The 23,903-nt window shown below is 33.8% G+C and overlaps 1 protein-coding gene across 1 annotated transcript in view; it reads right to left on the bottom strand.

The window, feature by feature from the left end:
* LOC126880063 (alpha-aminoadipic semialdehyde synthase, mitochondrial) overlaps positions 1–23,903 on the bottom strand; it is a 73,139-nt gene that overhangs the window by 11,180 nt on the left and 38,056 nt on the right. Inside the window, exons 7-9 of the mRNA XM_050643719.1 lie at positions 16,994–17,415; positions 7,719–7,899; positions 1,606–1,775 (exon numbers count right to left, since the gene is read on the bottom strand). Coding sequence (XP_050499676.1) covers positions 1,606–1,775; positions 7,719–7,899; positions 16,994–17,415 — 773 coding nt within the window. The remainder of the gene's footprint in view (positions 1–1,605; positions 1,776–7,718; positions 7,900–16,993; positions 17,416–23,903) is intronic.

The raw sequence follows: 23,903 nt of genomic DNA, 5'->3' as shown, positions 1-23,903 counted from the left end.
TCGATTGGTTGGTAAATACATTATATTGAAATATTATACCAACGCATGTCTTTAGCGACTTCTAACGAGGAAAGATGATTAAAAAATATATTTTATATTTATATTTGCTAATATAGTGCAAAGTGTACAGGTGTAAGAAGTAGGCCAAGTACATGAAAAACACAAATTGTTTCCAGATAATATAATTACGGTAGGTCAAGTATATGTATAAGCGGAGGGAACAATTAGAGAATTAGATTTAGATTACAAATCATTATCTATTCATTATGATTACCTTACATAGGTCGAACCAATCGAAAACTGTAGAATAGGATCTATGAACATTATTGTTAGAGTAACATATTCTTAAAGCATGTAGATGTTAATAAATATGTTAGTGGTTTTAAACATGGTGTTATATTATAGTGAATAACAAAAAAGATAAAGCCCAACTCAGGACATTTGAGAGAAAGATACTGGGAAAAGTATGGCCCAATGCAAGAGGAAGACGGCACACGGAGAATCAAGAGAAATGACGTTAAGAATGAAGAAGTTAATGAATTAAATGAAGTGTACTATATTGTAAGATTTGTGGAAAGTCAAAGACTGTAATAGCTGGAACATGTCCAGACACAAGAAGATGCAAAAACAGCAAAGAAAATATTACAATGGAAGCAGATACAAAGACAAAAAAAATGAAGGCCCAGAAAGACATGGTTGGATGACGTGGAAGATGACCTAAAAACCATGAATATAAGACAATGGAGGAGAAGGGCCCAAGAGAGATCTGAATGGAAGGACATAGCCAGACAGGCAAAGACCCATCCAGGGTTATGATGCCAAAAGAAAAAGAAATTAAATCATGTTTAGGTATACAAACTAGTATAGCAAAATGTTCCTTAAATGAGGGAATTATATGGCATTCATATTAAGATCAAGTAGTTGAAGGGGATACGTTATGAACCTTAAGATCAAGTAATGAGCTATGGCCTTTTATATTCGCATTAGTGTTGAATCAGTCAAGAGGAAACATTTAAGAAAATACTTTTTGAAATCTAATCTGTGCTGGTAATGAATAGTGTGTAGTGTTATAATACTAGGGTGTAGGGTTGGTTTCAGGTCTGGATAATTTTAAATTGTTCGCATACATAATAAAATAACAACTAATTTTAGGGCAAGCGTTCAAGAGACCGAAAAATTTCATATCAAAACAAGACTGAATCAGAGCTCAGAGCGAAAGACTTTTATGTTGACATTATTGTTGAATCTGGACTGGCACCCACAATCAGGACGACCACCAACACGATGGATGGACGACTTTAAACAAATGTCCAAAAAATGGCAACAAGACGCACAGAACCGTGGAGAGTGGCGAAAAATGGGAGAGACCTATGTCCAGCAGTGAACGGAAGAGGTTGCATGATGACTCATATTGAATCAGGGATGAGAAAACAATTAAGAAGATACTTCTTGAAGTGCAGTTTATACGAATGTGAAGTGTTAGTAGAACAATATTTGTCAGTAAAAATAAGAGGAAAACCATTCTAATTCATTGAAGGAGATTGATATTAGTATTACTTACATTAGAAATAAGTATAATATAAGATATATAATTGGGAAACATACCTCGTAGCACAGTATTTGCTTCTTCAATGCCATATATTTTAGAATATTTAATACTGTCTCGATTCGGGAACCCTTCCAGATTGAATCCAGGAAGAAAATCTAATGGTTTGGCTGCCCTCATCAATTCACCACCTTCACTAATTTCAACAATCTGACCTCTTCTAAGATACCTGCAAATTTCATTTATTAAAAATAGCACAATGCGATACATATTAAGATTTTAGTGGTCCATAAACTAAAAGATATTAACCAAAACTTTGTTTTCGCTTATAAATTCGCAAAGTCTGTTGGGTCGGTCGTTCGTTCGTTCGTTCTTTTGTGCGTCACCGCCCCTGCAATACGTGGAGCCGATCTACCAATATATAAATGTAGTTTTGTCTCCTTAATTCAAATCTGAAATTGGCATTTCAATAGCTTGAACCACCTTCAATTTGTTTTTTACGAAGATTACGAATATCATATGGCCAGTTCGATATCTCGAACCAAATTCGATATAACTAATCTTAAAGTCGAAAAATTGAATTTTCGACTTATATAGACTGTTTAGTTTTAAATTAGATATACGGCCTATAAATGGCAACACTGTTTTTCCCCTGCCCATTTAATTCGCGCAGATTCATTCAGTCATTCCTCATTCTACAGTGGCAATGCAACTCATTCTCATAAGCAATGTTGCCGATTTTAGTGCTTCCTTTAGTGGGTAAATCTAATTAAACACTAAAAAGTCTGTATTATTTTACAAATATATAGTAATATAGAAATTATGTCAGAAAAAACACAAACTCGAAAATTACAGATCAATAAGCCTGTTACCACATCCTCCTCCTCCTCTATCTGTTCTCCTTCGTAAGGATATAGTGGTGTCATGTAAGTCGTTTGACTATTTCTATCCAATCCTCTCTCTCCTGTGCGTGTTGTTTTGCTTCGGAGAACGAGTAACCAGTCGTGTCCCTTATTTGGTCCGACCATCGTAATGGAGATCTTCCTCTGGATCTTCTGCCCTCTACGTTGCCTTCAACTATCATTCGCTCCATGCATTCTCTTTTTCTAGTTATATGTCCAAAATATCTCAGTATATTTTGGTTGATAGTTGTGCTGAGTCTAGTTTTTATGTTAAGTTCGGCTAATATTGAATTATTTGTGCGATGTGCGGTCCATGGTATGCGCAACATTCTCCGGTAGACCCACATTTCAAATGCCATTATACGTTTTGAATCTGCTTTTTTGATGGTATAAGTCTCTGAAGCGTAGGTGGCGATAGGAAATATTAACGCTCGAACAAGGCGTAATTTTGTGTTTTTTCTAATGTCAGTATTCTTCCATATTTTTGTGAGTTTGGCTGTTGCCGATCTGGCCATTATGATGCGCTTACGGATCTCGTCTTCGCATTCTCCACTGTTAGTAATAACGGAGCCTAAGTAAATAAATTGTCTGACCACTTCGTAACCTGCCAATTCTCTTATCTCCGGTTGGTTGTTTCTAATTCTATCGATGATCATTACTTTGGTTTTCTGTATATTTATTTTCAAACCATATTCTGTACTCACCGTTCCTAGCCTATTCATAATTTCTTCCAGTTCTTCTGGTGAAACGCCAATATAACAGTGTCATCAGCATAACGTAGGTTTTTTATTTTTCTTCCTCCAATCGTTGCTCCACCTTGCTATTCCTCAAAAACTTGACGCATAATGTGTTCACTATATATATTGAATAGAATGGGGGATATTATACATCCCTGCCGCACTCCAGATTTTAATTTGAAGTTTTTCGAAACCACATTATTAACTCTTACATTAGCGGTGTTATTTACATAAAGTGCTTGTAATAGATAGATTAGATGTTCCTGGCGTACCCATTTCTCTAAGTATATGCCACATTTTATCCCATTTTACGTTATCGAAGGCCTTGGAGTAGTCAACAAAGCACAAATATGTTTCTATGTTAAACTCTCGAGATTTTTCGATAATTTGACGAATATTAAGAATGTGTTCTCTTGTTCCCCTACCTGGGACGAATCCGCATTGTTCTTGTGGAATTTGCGGTAAGAGAATGGATTTTAATCTTTCATTGATTATTGTTGGAAGTACTTTGCTCGCGTGAGATATCAACGCTACTGTACGGTAATTACTGCAATCTGTCGGAGAACCTTTTTTGTATATGGGGATAAACGTGAGTTTACCCCAGTCATTTGGCCATTTTCCGGTATTCCAGATCTCATTGCAAATTCTAAGCATTACTTCCGTCCCTAATTCTCGCATTCCTTTGAGTATTTCAGCTGTTATTCCATCCTCTCCTTGTGCTTTTCTACATTGTAGCTTTTTTATTGCCGACTCAATTTTAGATTTCAATATTTGAGGTTCTTTTTCATAACTTCTTTTTTCTGTATTATGGTCTGGGTCGTTGTTACAGAATAGTATTTCACAATATTGTTTCCACACCTCTGCGATACCGTCTGGGTTTGTTATGGTATTTCCACTATTATCTTTGATGATCTGTGTCTGTGGTTTGAATTCTCTCGCTAGATATTTATTGACTTTGGAGAAAAGTTCTCTAGATTCTTGGCGGTCAGCATGTTCCTCTAGTTGTTCACATATGCTTTTTATATAATTATTTTTGTCCCTTCTGCACAAGTGTTTTATAGTTGTATTTATGTTGCTTATCTCTATTTCTTTTTGTATTGAATTTGACGTGGCGTTTCTAAGTTTTCGTCTTTCTTCTACAAGGTTGAGAGTTTCGTCAGTCATCCAATGTTTTTTCCTATCTATTTTTTCTTTGGGATTTGTGTTGTTGATGGCTTCGGTGATCAACTTCTTTGTATATTTCCACGTTTTGTCAGGGTCTCCGGTAGTCACTGGTAGGTCAGCTTTTGCTAGTGCATCTCTCTGTTACCACATCCATATATACAAACTGCTTACCAAAATAATTACCAACAGACTGTCAAATAAATTCGATAGTTACCAGCCTGTTGAACAAGCAGGATTCCACAAAGGATATAGCACCATAGAATACCTACAGACAATAAGGACACTTAACAAAAGTGTAACGAATACAATGAACCTCTTCATTTGGTATTTGTGGATTACAATAAGGCATTCGATTCCATAGAACCCTGGGCCGTATTAGACGGAATGAATAACGCAATGATTGATTCCAGATATATAGACTACTCCTAAAATACCTACATATACGACAATGGAACTATGCAAATAGACGTAGCAGAAGGTCTGACAACAATCAAAATAAGAACGGAAAGAGGTGTTAGACAGGGAGACACCATATCTCCAAAATTATTATCCTTGCATTAGAAGATGTGTTCAAGATGTGTGTAGAAGATGTGTTAAATTAGGAACGACGCGGAATTAAAATTGATGGCTGATTTTTAAGTCATCTAAGATTTGCCGATGACATAGTACTGATAAGCAACAATATAGTGGAACTAATCTACATGCTAAAAGGAGCTTAAACGTGAATATGAGAAAATCGGTTTACAAATGAATTTAATTAAAACAAAAGTGAGGACAAATCAAAATATCACAATTGACTTAGTTGGAAGTGAGTTCGAAAGTGTCGAAGAGTACCTATATTATATACCTAGGTCACACGATCAAACTAAACAAACAGAATCAAACGGCAGTGATAACCAGAAGAATCCGAATGACTTGGGCAGCAGTAGGAAGACTCAGTGATGTATTGGAAAACAAAAAGATACCAATAAGTCTAAAGAAAGGGGTATTTAACAGTTGTATTCCACCGGTTATGGCTTTTGGAATAGAGACCGTGACACTTACAGACTTGTCAACCAATAGATTAAGAAAAACACAGAGGGCCATCCAGTGGCGTAGCTAGCCCCACAGGGGTCCCATATCAAAGTTTGTCGCGGGGCCCTTTTCCACCACTGATATGGCATAGTGCTAAAAAAATTTTCAACAAAAGAAGCAAAAACGCTTATATAGAATAGAATAGAAATATGCTTTCTTGCTACTGAAAGTTTTACTATTTTATGGACAAAGCTTACAAAGATTAGGAAAAAAACAATAACAAATACAGTTTACTGAAATGACAAAAATCGTCAATATTATTACACAATAAAAGATAATGAAATAAAACAAAACAATACAGGGCGTTTCATTAATAATTGGAAATATTTAAACTATAGCTTCCTGGGCTCAAAATATTAAGGAATAACCGAAATCACCTACTCCTAAAATGCTTCCTAAGGGAGCTGGAGTTCTTTGATGTTAAGAACTAACTTTTAATCAGTTTTTTTTAAATACCTCTAGAACACTTCTATTAAAAAAAACGAAAACTGGTACGTCTATTTATTTTCCAGAGATAAATCGATTTAATAAATTGTGAATTAAGAAATTGTGTTATTTTATTGCATAACTTTTTGTCTTTGACTTTTAAGCATTTTTGACACTGGATTATTAAATCGTGAGGTATTCTAGCACTAAAAGTTACTCTTACTTTAAGTCGGTAGGATACACCGTCTTCTAGAAAAATCGATTTGAAAATGTTTCGTTTTTTGAATTTGAACAAAATTTGAAAATAATTAAAAAAAAAACGGTGTATTTTACCGACCTAAAGCAAGAATAACTTTTAGTACTAGAATACCTCATAATTTAATAATCTAGTGAAAAATATTAAACACACAAAAATAATGCGATAAAATATCCGTTGACCTACCCAAAACGGACGCTTATGATCGGTACTAGCAATTTACAATTGATGAAATCGATTCATCTCTGGAATAAACGTACCAGTTTTCGTTTTTTGTTTTTGGGTTAAATCTTAATATTTTGAGCCCAGGAATCTACCGTTAAATTATTTCCAATTATTGAAACACCCTGTATATTGCAAAATTTAAATAAATTGCAAATTGCATAATACAACCTTAGAAACTAATAAGTTCTGCGTATAAAACCCAAATATAGATAATAATAATAAACCTAATAAACTCTAATAATATACTGGCATCTGATCGGCCTATGGAGGAGCGGTACGGCAAGGGATAAGGGCTTGCAGCTTGGTGATACTCCTTCATAGATCCCTACCGAAGGGCGTTGACGCCTAAGAACGGTGTATATATATATATATATATATATATATATATATATATATATATATATAACTATAATATTCAAAAGTCGAAAAATATATTTGAATTGTCGAGACTCGTTGTTTTAAAACAGATTAAGTTTTTTCAAGCCAAGAGTAAATGGACATTGAAAATGAACGTAAACAAAGAAGCTTTATACTTTAACGGCGAGCGACCGGCAAATACTTAGATATACCCAAATACAATTTATAGATAAAGAACAGATTACACGAAAATATACGCAAACAATACACAGTGTTTCAAATATTCAAAGGTAAAGCGATTACAAATATTGCAATTTGGCATTATACATTATACAATGTGTCACATACAGCCAACGGTGAATAGACAATAAAAAGCTCTGTAGTTATAAATATAGTTTATATATAGATAAAGTATCATTTCAAACAATCTACACTATACACTGTTCAAAGCGTTGTAATAATGACATAATTGTAGAATATTTTGTTCAATTTTTTGAATGGAATTTTGTTTCGACATGCCGCGCTGGGGCCTCTGAATTTTGGGTTCCCCGTATAATTGATACGACTGATACGGCGGTAGCTACGCCTCTGTCTCTGGGCCCAACGAACGAGCTATGTTGGGAGTATCTCTGAGAGAACATATACGAAACGAGAACGTGCGAAGCAAGCCGAAGGTGGAAGATGTAATTGGAAGAATTGCGCTAATGAAATGGAACTGGGTAGGGCAAGTGGCATGGCAAAACAACGACATGTGGACGAGAAAGATTGTACATTGTAGACCACGCGAACACAGTTATAGTAGAGGAAGACCACAAAAACGATGGCTAGACGACATCAAAGCAAAATTGGAGATAAATTTACACCAAATATCATAAAACAGAGAAGAGTGAATAACTCATGGGGAGGCGTTTGTCCAGGTGTGGATACAAACAGGCTGAAGAAGAAGGGAAAAGAAGAAATGATGTTTGCTAAACGTAAACAAAGATTTATTTATGATAATTCTCGCATTCTCAGCTTGTTTTTCTACTTACCTAGCTGCTCCAACAGTATTTATAAGAGCCCCACGTGGCGACCAGGAAAATTTGTATCTTAGAGGATTATCGCTGAATTCAGGAGCTGGCAATCCTCCACAGTAGGATTCGAATGAAGTGATTCTGCCTCCGTTATTTTTAACTTCTTGAATACACTCCAATGCTAATAAGTGATCGATACCTAGAAAAGAGAGGGCCATTTTCTTTAAAATGTACAATTTTAGTGAAAAATATAAAATCAAGTACACAACTTCTTCTATAAATTAGATATTGTCGGAAGAAACTACTGAACAATACATAAACACATATAATAACTTGTAAATTAATTGATATTTTTTACCAAATGTTGTGGGTATCAAAAGATCGAAAACCTAGATACTTTTGAGACAAGTAATTTATTCATTTTTGTTTTTTCTAAAAGTCCAGTGACCGGGAACGAAAATGCCACAGGACCTCTAAAAATCATGCGAACAAGCTGAATTTTGCTGAGAATGTCAATTTTCATCCTCATCACTGGCTCGACAATCCTTTCTGGGTCTTGGCCTGTTCTAGGATTCTTCTCCATTCTGATCTGTTTCGTGCTTTTTTTCTCCAGTTTTTTATTTTTAAGGTTATTATATCATTTTCTATTTGTTCTAAATATCTCAGCTTCGGTCTTCTTCTTGTTCTTTTTCCTACTGACATCTGTTTGAATATTTTGTTTGGTATTTCGCCTTCTTCCATTCTTTCTTGCCATACAACGCAGCCATCCTATTTTAATGAATGTTATGATATCCGGATCCTGGTATATTTTGTATAGTTCAAAGTTGTACCTTCTTCGCCAAATTCCGTTTTCTTTTGTGCCCCTATATATGTGTCGCAAGATTTTTCTTTCAAAGGTGGCTAGCAAGGCTAGCATTTTGTTTTTCTTGCGACGTTATCTGATCTTAGTTGCCGAATTAAGCCATTGTAACTTTTATTGGCAATAAATATTCGCCTCTTCACTTCCTCCGCTACGTTATTATCAGACGTGACTAGGGATCCAAAGTATGTAAAGTTTTTTACCTCCTCAATGTTGTATTCTCCTATTGTTATATTTTGTGGCTGCCTTATTTCTGCGTTTTTACTTACCTGCATATATTTTGTTTCGTTCTGGTTGATTTTAAGGCCACTATTTTGTGCAGCTCATTCTATTTGATTGAATGCCTCTATTATTTCTCTTCTTGATCTTGCGATTATGTCAACATCATCTGCAAATGCTAGTATTTGCACGCTCTTATTATTGATTTTTCTTCGAGTATTGACTGTTGTGTCCCTCATTATTTTCTCGAGTACGATGTTGAACAAGATGCATGATGATATAGCGTCTCCCTGGCGTAGTCCCTTTTTCACATCTATTGTTTCCGTTAGTTCGTTTTGTATCCGGATTTTACTTTCTACTTTTAGAGATTCTTTTATCAGTTCTCTTAGTTGTGTTGGTATATTAAATTCTTTCATTCCTTTTATTAAGAATTCTCGGTTTATATTGTCATATGCGCTTTCGAAGTCTATGAAAAGATGATGTGTGTCGATGTTATGTTCACTTGTTTTTTCGAGGATCTGTCGCAGAACAAATATCTGGTCTATTGTTGACTTCTGTCTACAGAAGCCACTTTGGTATTTGCCAACTATTTTTTCAGCGTGTGGATTTTACTTTCTACTTTTAGAAATTCTTTTATCAGTTCTGTTAGTTGTGTTGGTATATTAAATTCTTTCATTCCTTTTATTAAGAATTCTCGGTTTATATTGTCATATGCGCTTTCGAAGTCTATGAAAAGATGATGTGTGTCGATGTTATGTTCACTTGTTTTTTCGAGGATCTGTCGCAGAACAAATATCTGGTCTATTGTTGACTTCTGTCTACAGAAGCCACTTTGGTATTTGCCAACTATTTTTTCAGCGTGTGGTCTAAGTCTTTCATAAATGACGTTGGGCATTATTTTGTATGCTGCATTCAGCAGCGTGATTCCACGGTAGTTTCCACATTCTAACTGATTTCCTTTTTTATGTAATGGTACAATAATACCGCTATTCCACTCCGCTGGTAGCTGTTTATTTGACCATATCTTTGTTATCAATTCATGTACTGTTTTCTGTAGTGCGTCTCCTCCTTCCTTCAGTAATTCCGATGCTACTTGATCCGATCCCGGTGATTTATTGTTCTTTAATTTGTCTACTGCTGTTCTAATCTCGGCTATTGTTGGTGGACCCTTTTCTCTGTTGTCTGCTTAGTCTAATGGTATATCAGGGTTCGTCTCACTCCCATCTCCTTCAAGCTTTTCCGTAAAATGTTCTGTCCATCTTCTTAGTATCTCTTGTTGTTCTGCCAATATATTATACCTTCCTTATCTCTACACATCGTTGTTCTCGGTTTGAAGTCTTTTCTGCTTTTGTTCAGTTTCTGATAAAATTTTCTTGTCTCTGTTGATCTACTTAGTTCTTGCAGCTCTTGAAGTTCTTTGTTCATATATTCTCTCTTTTTTCTTCGGTGAGTTTTCTTTTCTTCTTTGCGTAGTTGTTTATATTCTTCTTCTGCTTGTCGGGTTCTGTGCCCCTGTTGCATCAGTAAATATGCTCTGTTTTTTCTGTCTGTTAATAATCTGACATTCTTCGTCAAACCAGTCATTCGTTCTTGTTCTTATTTCTTTACCTTCTATGCCTAATACTTATTTAGCTGTCTCTTTTATGGGACTTCTTTTATCTCGAGAATGTCAATTTTGGGACCCCAAAAATTTGCCACTCCTACCCCCGGGTATCTCCTAAAATCCCATTAGTAGAGGGAAAACGGAAAACATCGATTTACGAAAAAATCTGTACCTACGCTATAGAAAAAATATTTTAACCAAGAAATGTAGTGGAGGTAATTTTGAACAAAAATGTTTATTAGTACTTTTTGTGGAGAATAAACCATTCTCTAAGAAACAACGTTAATCATGAAGTACATGCATGTTTTATCGATTTTGAAAAAGCGTTTGACAGAGTACGCCACGATAGGCTAAGAGACATTCTTGAAAGAAAAGACATAGATAATAAATATCTGCGAATAATTCTCAACTTATATTGGAATCAGAAAGCTAACATCAAAATAGAAAACGAGATATCAAAAGCAATAGAAATACGTAGAGGAGTAAGACAGGGATGCATTTTGTCACCACTGCTATTTAATGTATATAGTGAAAGCATCTGTCAGGAAGCCCTTTTGCAAGCAAATGAAGGAATCGTAATCAATGGAGAGGTTGTAAATAATATTCGATACGCAGACGACACTGTACTAGTTGCAAGAACAGTAGAAGAACTACAACGATTACTTACAAACATAAATATTGCTTGCAACAATTATGGCATAAACATTAATATAAAAAAAACCAAGTATATGGTCTTCAGTAAAATCATGACACAACCAGCACATATTAGTATAAACGGCATTCAAATTAAAAAAGTATCAAGTTATAAATACTTGGGAACTTTAGTAAACGAAACTGGAGACCAAAACAATGCAATAAAAAGACGTATCGAAATTGCCAGGGCCACCTTCATAAAGATGAGAAAATTCTTCTACAACAGAGATATAAGCATCACTCTACGATTAAGAATGTTAAGTGGCTACGTATTTAACACGCTATTATACGGTGTAGAGGCCTGGACTCTCAAACAGAACAACATAAAAAATATTGAAAGTTTCGAGATGTGGTGCTACCGTCGAATGCTGAAGATAAGTTGGGTTGAAAGAATCACAAATATTGAAGTAATACGAAGGATAGGAAGAGACCCAGAAATTTTATTAACGATAAAACGAAGAAAACTCGAGTATTTGGGTCACCTGATGAGAGGTTATAAATACGCATTACTTCAAAATATAATGCAAGGAAAAATAGAAGGAAAACGGAATCCAGGCCGTAGAAGAATGTCGTGGATGCGGAATTTGAGAGAGTGGTTTGGCTGCACCACTAATGAACTTTTTGGGTCAGCTGTAAACAAAGTCTGGGTAGCCTTGATGATTTCCAATCTCCGATAGGAGTGGCACAAGAAGAAGAAGAAGAAACAACGCTTGAAGCGACCGGCGATTTTGAAGAATGTCAGCAACCAATATAGAATGGTTTGGTTAACCATTCTATATTCGTTGATGTCAGTTACGCTCGAAATAAATTTTTCAAATGACATTTGTCTCAACTCGAAGGCAAAAATTCGATACTTTTTCATCAGAGTATCCTATTGACAAAAATAAAAATTCGTTTAAAAGGTGAATAGTGAAGTTTTTGTTTGCAATTTTTGCATTTTGCCTCAAATGAAGTCAGTTTCTATTAAGTAAATAAACATTTCTCCCGATTTTGTCCATTTTTTCTTTTCGAAAAATGCTTCTTTTTAAGTTAGGTAAGTATATGCAATTTTTTGTTTGACAGAGTACCTATAGATGGCACTGCTACATATAAAATCATTGTTTTAAAATCCTAATGCAGTTGTATACTAACTTAGTATTTAATTGCTTTGGTGTATAAATTCTGGAATATAATTAGTAAAATAGAGAATGAACAAAAAAGTGTCCTAACAACAATACCCAAAAAGCCAATTTCTTTGCATTGAAGAGACATCTGTTATGAGTTGTGGAACATGAAAGTTTCTCAAAATCTCGCACAGATTATAGATGGCACCGCTAAATATAAAATTATTGTTTTTAAATTTTATTGCAGCATTGGAAAGTAAAATTTTGAATTTTATTATTTCGAATAGGTACTAGGTACTTTCTCCCTATACGTCAGTCAAAGGGAGCATAAATAGGATATTACCTCCGAATTCTATCCTACTGCATGGATTTTAATGAAATTTTGGGAAGAGCCTCCACTTATCTCCTAATTCAAAGTGTACCCTATGCCGATGCGTGCTTTTATCTTGGGGGTGGTTCCCACCCCTTCTCGGGGGTAGAAAATTTCTTGGTTAAAATAACCACGGAAGTGGCTAGAGAACTTAATTGTAAGCTAAAACTGTTCTATAATTTTTTTTTGAAAACTCAATACTTTTTGAGATATTCGTGGTTGAAAATTGGCCATTTTCATTGAAACATAATACCTTTACGAACGGTTTTTTGCGAATACCTCAAAAACTGTGCATCTAACTAAAAAAACTGTATAAAACATTTTTGTAGCTTATAAAAAAAAAACAAAGATATTAGTTCCTTCATAAATCTTCTAGATATAATATAAAAAGAGATAGGTAGGTGAAAATACTATGAAAATACCTATGGTATAGGTGAAAATACCTATGGTAATTATATAGGTAAATACCTAAAATAGTATAGGTGAAAATACCTATGGTAGGTGAAAATAGTTTGTTTTTTAGGTGCATGCTCAAATCGTTGTATTCAACTTGAAATAACAGACAAACGGTCGATTTTAGGTGTATAATGTTACCAACACCTTTTGTAGTAGGGGAGAGTTGGACAAAAACGGGTACCACTCCAAAAACCGTCTGTACCTTTTGCTATGTGAGAGTAGCAAATGTTTGCTACAGATTGAAATATTCTCAAATGACTTAAGTTTGATATGCCAATGCCAATTTTTAAGAATATTCTTAGATTTATAATTTTGTTTATTTTTATGAAAATATTGCAAAATACCCGGTTTTGTCCAACCGGTATAATAAAACCGGGTAGTAACTTAATTACCATGTAAAAATACCAATGGGCAGAAAATAAAATATTTATTAAAAGTATGTGAACAAAAATCGAAAATATATGAACAGAAGTCACAAATAAAAACTTAATTTACATCATCATAGGCACTACAGGCGTCATAAGCCCATTTGGTGCAATACACACATTTTATTCAGCCTTCCCTAGCATTATAATTTGAAAATAGTTAATTGTAATATAGACACGCATCGTCATTATTATCTTCTTCCTCCAAACTCTCCAAAATTTTGTTTTTTACCACGTTTTTTCTTTTTTTTGTCCAGTTCATTTAGTTTTAATTTTTTTAAGACTGCTTCTTCAACAGAAGAAGCCACACGTTGTAGTTAACTAAAAGCAAAAAAAAAACACTGCAGAAACTGGAAGTAACAAGAGGTCTGATAAAATCGGGTACCCGGTTTTGTCGATTTTCGGACTACCCGGTTTTGTCAAACTCGTAAACAAGACATTAAATGTTATTTAAATTTTTAAATTATGATATAATATTCAAAATTTTTGGCCAAATTAAAGGTAATATACTAGGGTACATGTATTAAATTTTGAAATGACCATTAGTTATTCATTAGAGGAGAAAACAGCTATCAACTTACCTTAAAAATCGAGTTTCCTGCATCAAAAAACATGTGAGGTCTTACTGCTCTGGCACAGATTACTCAAATGAGGTAGAAATGAATACACACGACTGTTGGTGGTAAAGGGACACTAATTTTAACATTGTCTAATAGATAGCAGCAGACAGTTAGAAGAATTAAGGGGTACCCGGTTGTATCAACCTACCCGGTTTTATCCAACTCTCCCCTACTTAAAAAGATCTTTAAAATGAGCAATATAAAAGGTATATGGCATTCAAACTAAGCGAGATACGCTGCAAAAAAATTGATGATTAATGTATTTTAAGAAAAAATGAGAAGTATATTTTTAACTACACATCTTTAACTACACATTTACTTCTACAATACCTTTTATTATAGTATTATGGACGGGTTAAAAAAGTTGGACGGGTTTAAAATGAATGTTTTTGAAAGAAAAATAAGATCAATTTATAGAGCGCCTTTTTAGATTTCCTTAAAAATCTTCTTTTTCTACATGTAACTTGAAAATGATAAGAGATACAATAATGAAACATACAACAAAATTTTTACTCAACAAAATCCTACATTTTTGTGTGGTAGGTACCTTTTTTCGTATCTCTTATCATTTTCGAGTTTCACGGAGAAAAAGGAAGATTCTAAAGAAAATTTAAAAATGCGCTCTATAATTTGAACTTATTTTTTTCAAAAACTGTTCATTTTAAACCCTCCAACTTTTTAAACATAGAAATAACACTATAATAAAAAGTACAAGGAAAACGATGCATTTAAATTCTGATGGATGAGGGGTTAAACGTACTCCACATTTTTTTTTAAATTCCATTAGTCATCAGGTCTTTTCAATCACTACAAAAGGTATTGGTAGCATTATACAACTAAAATCGACCGTTTCTCTCTTAATTCAAGTTGAATACACCGATTTCAGCACGCACCAAAAAACAAACTCTTCTCACCTACCATATCTCTTTTTGTATTTTAACTAGAAGACATATGAAGGAACTAATCTCTTTGTTTTTTATAAGCTACAAAAATGTTTTATATAGTTTTTTTCGTTAGATGCATAGATTTTAAGGAATTCGCAAAAAACCGCCCGAAAAGGTGTCATTTTTCAATGAAAACGGCCAATTTTCAACCACGAATAACTCAAAAATTATTGAGTTTTCAAAAAAAAATTATTGAACAGTTTTTGCTTAGAACTAGGTTCTCTAGCCACTTACGTGGTTATTTTAACAAAAAATTTTTACACCCCCGAGAAGCGGTGGGAACCACCCCAAGTTAAAAGCGCACATCGAAATAGGGTAGACTTTGTTTCTTGAGCTATTCTCTACTTATTGTGAAAATATCAATTAAATCGATCTAGTAGGATGGAATTCGGAGCCAAATAACCTCATTGCCTGCCCTACTATGCATGTACAATGTACATAGTTTCCAACTGGCAACTGAGTCTCTGTGATGTAAGTCTTGCCAACACTCCTCATAGCTGAACATAAAAGTTATAGGATACCTATCTAATGGCGCGTCCGCATTGGTAAATTTTTCGTGCGTATTGAACTAACGGTTCGTCGCAAGAATTTGCGTCGCAAATTTTTACCAGTGACATAGCCACCTTTACTTAACAAGCCATGAAGTTGAAACTTGGCAACATCTATTGGTAGACCGATTAATTCTACAGTTCTCATTTGTTTTTAAATAATTTTCACTGTATTTACAGAAAAACTGAAATATTTTACAATATTTCGTGCTCCAAATTATAAAGAACATTAAAAGGTATGTTATTAAGATGATTTTAGTTCAATATAATATATTTTTATATAAACTTGCGTGCATATAAAAATCCGTCCACTTAAAAATTTTGTCATTTTTAATGTTTTATAAATTTCCTAAACCTGTTGGCAGATTTAAGTGATTTTTTTAATATGTTATAGCCTAATTCTTTAACAATACCGCTGTAATAATATTGTTGCTAAACAGTTAAATTTTTATGGTGTACCGGGAATTTATAAAATACTGAAATTAAAACCCAACTATAGACTCCGGTTTTCTTAACATTCTGTTTTTTTGATTAATTTGCTTATGTTTAACAACTAGATTTATTCTTTATCAATTCAGGGTGTTTCTAAATAAGTGCGACAAACTTTAAGGGGAAAGGAACAAAATGCAAAATTTTGACGCCTGTATTTTAAATGTAATCATTTTTTTTCGATTTCTGAGAAAACTAATAAGTATTTTTGAAAAATTTAAACGCAGAATAAAAGATTACTTTATTACCGATGGCCAAAAGTCCTTTAGAATGAATAAAAAGTTTTTTTTAATGACATATTTGAAACTAAAAATCACATTAAATTTTCTTATTTTTTCACCCCTGTAACTTATTAAAATAAACATAGAAGTTTTCAGGGACTTCTGGTCCTTGGTCCTAACGTAATCTTTCACTCTGCGTTTAAATTTTTGAAAAATACTTATTAGTTTTCTTAGGATTCGAAAAAAATGAATCCCGTTTATATTCTTGTTATTGGTTTTTTTTTTGTATAATAAACGTTACTTACAAGGAATTACTTTTAATATTATTTTGTACAAACTTCCAATTAATAATATTTTCTTGTTCGACTCAAAAAATACTATAAATTTTACCAGAATTTGTACTTTAAAATCGTAGTTTCGAAAGCGCTAGTCCGAAAGTCAAACTACGGACGTCATCAATTGCGACGTTGCCTTTTTCTCTTCATGGCTTGTAAAGTAAAGGTGGCTATGCCAGTGAGGACGCGGTACTCAAATCATTTGATCTTCGCTCAAAAACAATAACCAATGGAGCGTGTGCGTTGTGTGCGTCGATTTATGCGACGAACACGCCCACAGTAGCACAATTTACTTCGAGCACGCAAATATTTGCGACGAACAGCTGGTTCGACGGAAATTTTTACCAGTGTGGACGCGACATTAGACTACGAATTAAGCAATATAAATATATAAGTGCTTTTGTTTACCTGGATCTAATCCCACTTCGTTCAAAATCGTAATTCCGGCATCTTGTGCTGCTTCGTGCAGTTGCTTAATTTCATCTGACATGTAACTTGCTGTAACCATATGAACTCCTTCCTGAACGCATGTTTTCGCAACCAAAGGATGAAGACCTGCTGGTAAGATCGATACCACAACGTTGGCTTTTCTTACTAATTCCTGCAATGTACCAGTATTTTCAGCTGCATTTAGGTAAACGCTTTCGACGCCTGGGTATTGCTTGGAAATAGCGTCGCCCAATTCACGTTGCTCACTGGCGACGGTTAATCCTACTGATCGATCTCTGTTTAAGTATTCTACCAGGGGAGCAGCTACTCTTCCTGCTCCTAGGATTAGGACGTTCTTGGTGGAAGTGTTTCCGTTCATATCTGACTTTAGTCTACTTTTACTGAAACAAATAATTTAAAAGTAAAACTTCTGTCTGCAGTTTTTTAGATGCATCAAGTTGTTTGGTGAGCGGAAATAACATACTTACAAACAAATCTACTCAATTAGGTAGCATACACAGATGACATAAACATAATGAGATGAGCAGACCAAAGAATGCGGCGGAAGAAACTTACGCTGAGTTAAAACAGGGTGCAGCAGTTGTAGGGCTAGCAATAAATACAAATTAAACAAAACTACTCATACAAACCAGATAAAATAGACAAGCGCAACGACAATTTATAGACAATTAGATCCTAGAACGCGTGAATAGATTTACGTACTTACTAATGGACTTGGTCGCAAATAATGAAGAAGAACCGGAAATAAATAGAAGGCTTATGCTCACAAATAAAATCTATTTTATACCGGAAAACAAAACTCAGGGTCTATAGCACAATTCAGCACAATACACAAGGCTGCAGAGATTACGGTGAGCAGGTTCCGCATACATGAGAACAGAATTCCCAGAAAACTGCTAAATACAAGAATGCAATGAAAAAGACCTGTAGTAAGACCAAAAAAGAGATGGGAGAACGAAATACATGAGGATGCCAAAAACCTCATAAAACGCTTTCATGGAAAAGAACAGCGGTAAATCGAGATGATTGGAGAAGCTTCCTGAAGGAGGGCAAGCTGGGCAAGGCCCGGATTGGGCTATAGTGCCATTTGATGAATTTAAGTAGTTTGGCGACACTGTTGTCTGTCAGAAATTTGGATAAAGAAGAATTGTGTAAGGGCGAGGCTATTAACATCAAGGATTCTTACGATAAAAGACACCGTCAACAATAAACGACAATGGAAGCGAAATTAGTCGACAAAAGACTGTTGAACAAATCTTGTAGATGAACCAACGGAAGCGATCCAGGTTCTACGAGGCGTTAGAAAAGGTTGTATACTTTCACCTATATTATGTAACCTATATTCAGAGGAAATATTTAGTGAAGCCTTGGAAAATTGCGAACATGGAATACTTACTCCTAAATGGAGAACGCCTAAAGAACATCAACATCGACATCGACACCAACTGCTACGCAGACGACACCGTTATTTTTGCAGATAGTTTGAACAGTTTACGAGGAATTGGGAGAAGAAGAATATCATGGTTAAAGAACCTGAGGAAATGATTCTCCACAACAACAACAACTAATCTATTTAAAGCATCAGTTAATAAAATAATTATAGCCAGAATGATCGCCAATATTCGAAACGAATAGGCACTAAAAGAAGAAGACTGATGAAATACTAGATCTTAGAATGGGTCTATTGAATAAAAAGAAGTATTTGCTTTTACTTCCTCGTATTTAAGTATTGACTTAATAGTAATTGAACAAAGCATTAAAGAAATGACTTTATTCAATTAGGTACTATTAAGTAAATACTTAAACATTTGTAAGTAAAAGCAAATACTTCTTTTTATTCAATAGACCCAATGGGTGCGTTCGGACGACCACAGCGGCTGGATAGCTGAGCCTGCGGTAGAGTTTAGACGACACCGCTGCCTGGAAGTCCGCTGGATACAACCACTCAGCCGATTTCTGCTGACAGTCAGCCGCTGTGGTCGTCCGAACGCAACCATTGATAAAGATCAGAAAATCATCTAAAAATCACTAGTGATAAGACTTACCTATATTAATTTGTATGCTCACAGTTAAAAAGAAAAAAGGTAGAAGTAAACGCAGACAGTGGCGGTTCTAGATCAAAAAAACTGGGGGGGGGGGGGGCAAGTAACAATAGATTTTGAGTGACCGAGTTTTAACGAAGATTATAGTACAAAAGTTCTGAAAAAATTGGGGGGGGGGGCTAGAACCGCCACTGAACGCGACTACCTATGGAGATTATATTCTGTTTTATAGTAAGGTTGCTAAATACATGAAACCACAGGCTGGAGTGGAAATATTAGTATTGAAACATAAAATTATATTTGTTGACAAGAAACTTCAACCCTAAACAGATACATAAGTAAACATTAATCGCGCTAGTTATAAAAATTACGGATAATGCATATTATAAGCTATGTCTTTTTATTTTTCTTTTCTTTTTCTTTTTCCTTTTCCTTTTCCTTTTCCTTTTCCTTTTCCTTTTCCTTTTCCTTTTCCTTTCTTTTCTTTTTCTTTTTCTTTTTCTTTTTCTTTTTCTTTTTCTTTTTCTTTTTCTTTTTCTTTTTCTTTTTCTTTTTCTTTTTCTTTTTCTTTTTCTTTTTCTTTTTCTTTTTCTTTTTCTTTTTCTTTTCTTTTTCTTTTTCTTTTTCTTTTTCTTTTTCTTTTTCTTTTTCTTTTTCTTTTTCTTTTTCTTTTTCTTTTTCTTTTTCTTTTCTTTTTCTTTTTCTTTTTCTTTTTTTTCTTTTTCTTTTTGTTTTTCTTTTTCTTTTCTTCTTTTCTTTTCCTTTTCTTTTCTTTTTCTTTTTCTTTTTCTTTTTCTTTTTCTTTTTCTTTTTCTTTTTCTGTTTCTTTTTCTTTTTCTTTTTCTTTTTCTTTTTCTTTTTCTTTTTCTTTTTCTTTTTCTTTTTCTTTTTCTTTTTTCTTTTTCTTTTTCTTTTTCTTTTAGAAAATTATTGAATACATTGAAGGAGGTAGAGTCTGATGCAAACGAAACCACGTCAGTCTTTCGGGTGGGGATATAGCTGCTCTTATTTTTGAATCTTTCTTCTTCAAGTAATGCAACTTATACACTGATTTGTTCACGCGTAGAAAATTGTTCTGAGATAGTTCATCTTTTAATTTATTAGGAGATTGATATGGATACATTTATTTCTTCTCTGCTTTTATTTATTCTTTATGTCATTGTTTGCGTTTCTTTCGTCTGTTTTTAAAAATTACAAAAAATTAGACGAGGAAGAGCAGATCATCTTCTGGAGAGAACTGACAAGCTTTTAAGGTATACCTGGCATTTAGACCTGAAAAGTGTGTGTGCTTCTCATACCTGACAGACCTAACTGTTCAGGCGTACCTATCGGGTGTACCTGATAGTGAGGGCCCGGCCTTATGAAGCGTTTGAAACCGAAAAAACGACTCATCGACTGGACCATCAATTAATCTGTGAACAATTAGACATAAAAATAAATATTAAGAAAACCAAAGTGATCTCTAGAGTTGCACAAGTTTGACTTGAATGTTTGAACTTGACTTGAGTTTGACTTAATTTCAAGTCAAACTCAAGTCAATCCTTCTGACAAATAATTCAAGTCAAGTCAAACTGGTCAATCGTACAGGTTTGAAAATTCAAACTTTGTCAAACTAGTTTGAAAGAGTTTGAAAAATAATTTATTTAGTAGATATACTTTTTTGTCGAGATTAGCATGTTAGTTGCCAATTAAGATAAGAAAAGTAATAATACAATGAGTGCCACATAAAAGTATCTTGATACAGGAAGCGATTATAATCAAACTAGGGTAAATTTTTTGAAAATTATTCCTGTATGCTTAGAATTGCTTGCTGACAAGTTTCGTTTTATCGATAGAACTTTTTATATTTGTGTGTTACTAGATTAAAACAAAGAATTCGTTGGAATTTATTCTACTTTTGAAGCTTTCAAGTATTACTTAACGCAAGTTGGGGGAGGGGGCCATGTAAAACGTTACGGCGCGTTATACGGGAAGGGGGGGGGGGTTAGAACAGCGCGTTACGTAACATTGTTTTTTAACTTAAATAAAAAAAACTACGGAATCACAATCTCCCAACTTTTCAACTTTCCTTTATATTTTACATAGAACCCCTGGATTGTATTACATTGTCCCCTCACGCTCCACTCATGTTACAATAGGACAATAGTATTCAAGTGAAAAAATCTTAAAATTTGTATTAACCAGATCAAGCACAGTAACACGTGTTTGCAATAAATAGCTGGACCTTTCTTCACAATAAAAGATGAAAATATACAGATCGGATAAAGAGGTTGTAAGAGCTTCAAAAATTGCGTTTCGTAATACTTGAACGGCCCCTTTAACAAAAATTTATGAAGGAACAACAAAATATTATATTTTTGATAGAGTAGGTTTAACGAATTTTTTGTGACTTTGCAATGTCGTCTTAAAGAATTAGTTCACTATTTGTCATTTTATAACGCTGTTCTTTATTTTTACATAATACAAGTATGCAGATTTTTTTCTCTTAATTTTTTCACTGGGAATACCTTCAAAATCAGACTGAATTTGATCTGGTACTTATTCTGAGCCGAAAAATATTCAGGTTCAGATATTATTTCACAAAGCACGCACTTCAAAACGAACGTAATAAACAAGCCAAGCATATACTTCTTAATAATATGAACTACAAACTAATTTGATGAGTAGCAGATTCAGACCTATCCAAGTAAGTCAAAACAAAAGTCGGTACGCTCTTAATTAGAATTGGAAATAAACACGTTGTGCAATATGATATTCAAACTTCAAACTCTTTGAACAAGTTTGAAGGTTTTTTCAAACCTAAAGATATTGAAATCAAGTCAACTCAAACTTTTTTACAAAAAAAGTTTGGTTTTCAAGTCAAGTCAAGTTTGTTGAATAAAATCAAACTAGTTTGACTTGATGCATTTCTAGTGATGTCAATCCGAGAAAACCAGAACGTGCCTCAACCTTGCAAACTAAATTTAAGCAACTGCGGTGTTGGATCGATAGTAGCCTAAATCCTGATCCAGAAATAAGACCGAGAATATAAAAGGCCAGAAAATCGTTCGAAAAAATCAAAAGACTGCTATGCGTTTCCCGAATAAAACTCGAAATTCGACTACGTTTATCAAAATGTTACTTCTGGTCGATTTGTCTCTATGCAGTTGAAACACGGACCATTAAAACATCAACCATAAAAAATTGGAGGCTTTTGGAATGTGGATCTACCGGAGAATCCTTAAAATTTCTTGGATATCACATACCGCAATCGAAAGTGCTGCATAGAACAGGCAAATAATGAGAACTTTTCAACATAGTGAAAATTAGAAAAACATTAGCCCGATCAAAGAACAATCTGACCCCAAAAAAAATAAAGAAAGGTGAACATTTGGGAATAGGTAGTTGAAATTGTCTATTATTATATAAGAAAAAGTTTACAATTCTACATCCCTTCCATTTTACAAAAATGGAGGGGAATACCCCCTCTCGAAGGTGAAAAATATACATTCAAAATAAGTCCGGAATTGGATCAAATGACTAATTCTAAGCAACTTTTATTCTATAGAGTTTTTTCCCTAAGTCAATACTTTTCGAGTTATTTGCAAGTGGATATGTTCATTTTTAACAGAAAAAAACATGTTTTTGGACGGTTTTTCGGAGATAACTCAAAAAGTAAGTAATTCAGCGAAAAAAATATTCTTATCAAAAATATAGTTGAAAAACTGATGCTTGAGGTCTACAGACCCAGTAGAAGCAGAGTTGTAGCTAATGAAAAGTAGTTTCTTCTTCATCAAATTCCAAATCGAATATTTCAATGTGAAATAACCCATAAACCTTTCGGGGAAAATTCATTTCAACTTTTTTAAAGTGTTTCAAAAAATGTTTATTTTTGTTTTTAAAAAAAACTTTTAACATTAAAAGTAAGCGAGTTATGGTCAAAATAGTGTTGATCCTGTTTATTTTTTGGTAAAAGAATCGCGAAAATACCCCCTAATTAGCATCCCAAATAAAATTAATCGTTACCGCTTCACTACTACTACTACATTGTTTTGATTTGCTTGTCTTGATAATGTTAAGAAGAAATGCATACAATGTGATTCCCCGTTTAGGATTTTGTCCTCTTCAGGGTTTGTGGTGAATGTTTACCGCTTCACAAGTTACTTTGCTTATGTATTCTTTATATAATCTGTAAGTTTCATCGGTTCAAAGTGTTTATTTTTGAAAAGGCTGTAGTTAAAATTGCTTGAATGAGTAACTAATCATGATTTTAGGCAAATTTTGAACAGCCATAGCATAAACAATTTTTGTCTAACAAAAAAAAAAAAAAGGAAAAATATTCATAAAAGCAAAACGTACATTTTGTTACTCTTTAAGATTTTTGGTTTTTTTCAAAATAAAAAAAAATGTTTTATTTTAAAACCAATATTTTTCAAAAATGAGCACTTTGAACCAATGAAACTTATAGATAATATAAACCAGCGGTCCGTAACTTTTTTGATATTGCGACCCCAAAATTAAAAAAGAGTTATGAGCGACCCCAGAAAAAAAAATAACTAAATTAACAAGTGCAAAGGTTGATTCAGTACGAAATTAAGGTAAACTTCAATTATCCTCCATGTTGTACTTAGCTGTTTTTATTTCGTAAATTATGTTGAAGAATTTATTTATTTTGGAAAGTAATATTAGAGCAAACTATGTATTTAACATAATATTTATGATGGTATTAAATGAGAGAAGCAATTATTAACATTTTATTTAAAAAAAATAGGTACGTATACGTAAGTTTACAAACTAATGTGAACCTTGTGCTTGCACACTTGAAGTCAGTATATTAATTCTTGGTG

The sequence above is a fragment of the Diabrotica virgifera genome, chromosome 2, assembly GCF_917563875.1.
Source record: "Diabrotica virgifera virgifera chromosome 2, PGI_DIABVI_V3a".
Lineage (NCBI taxonomy): Eukaryota > Metazoa > Arthropoda > Insecta > Coleoptera > Chrysomelidae > Diabrotica > Diabrotica virgifera.
This window is presented reverse-complemented; position numbering and strand designations above follow the sequence as displayed.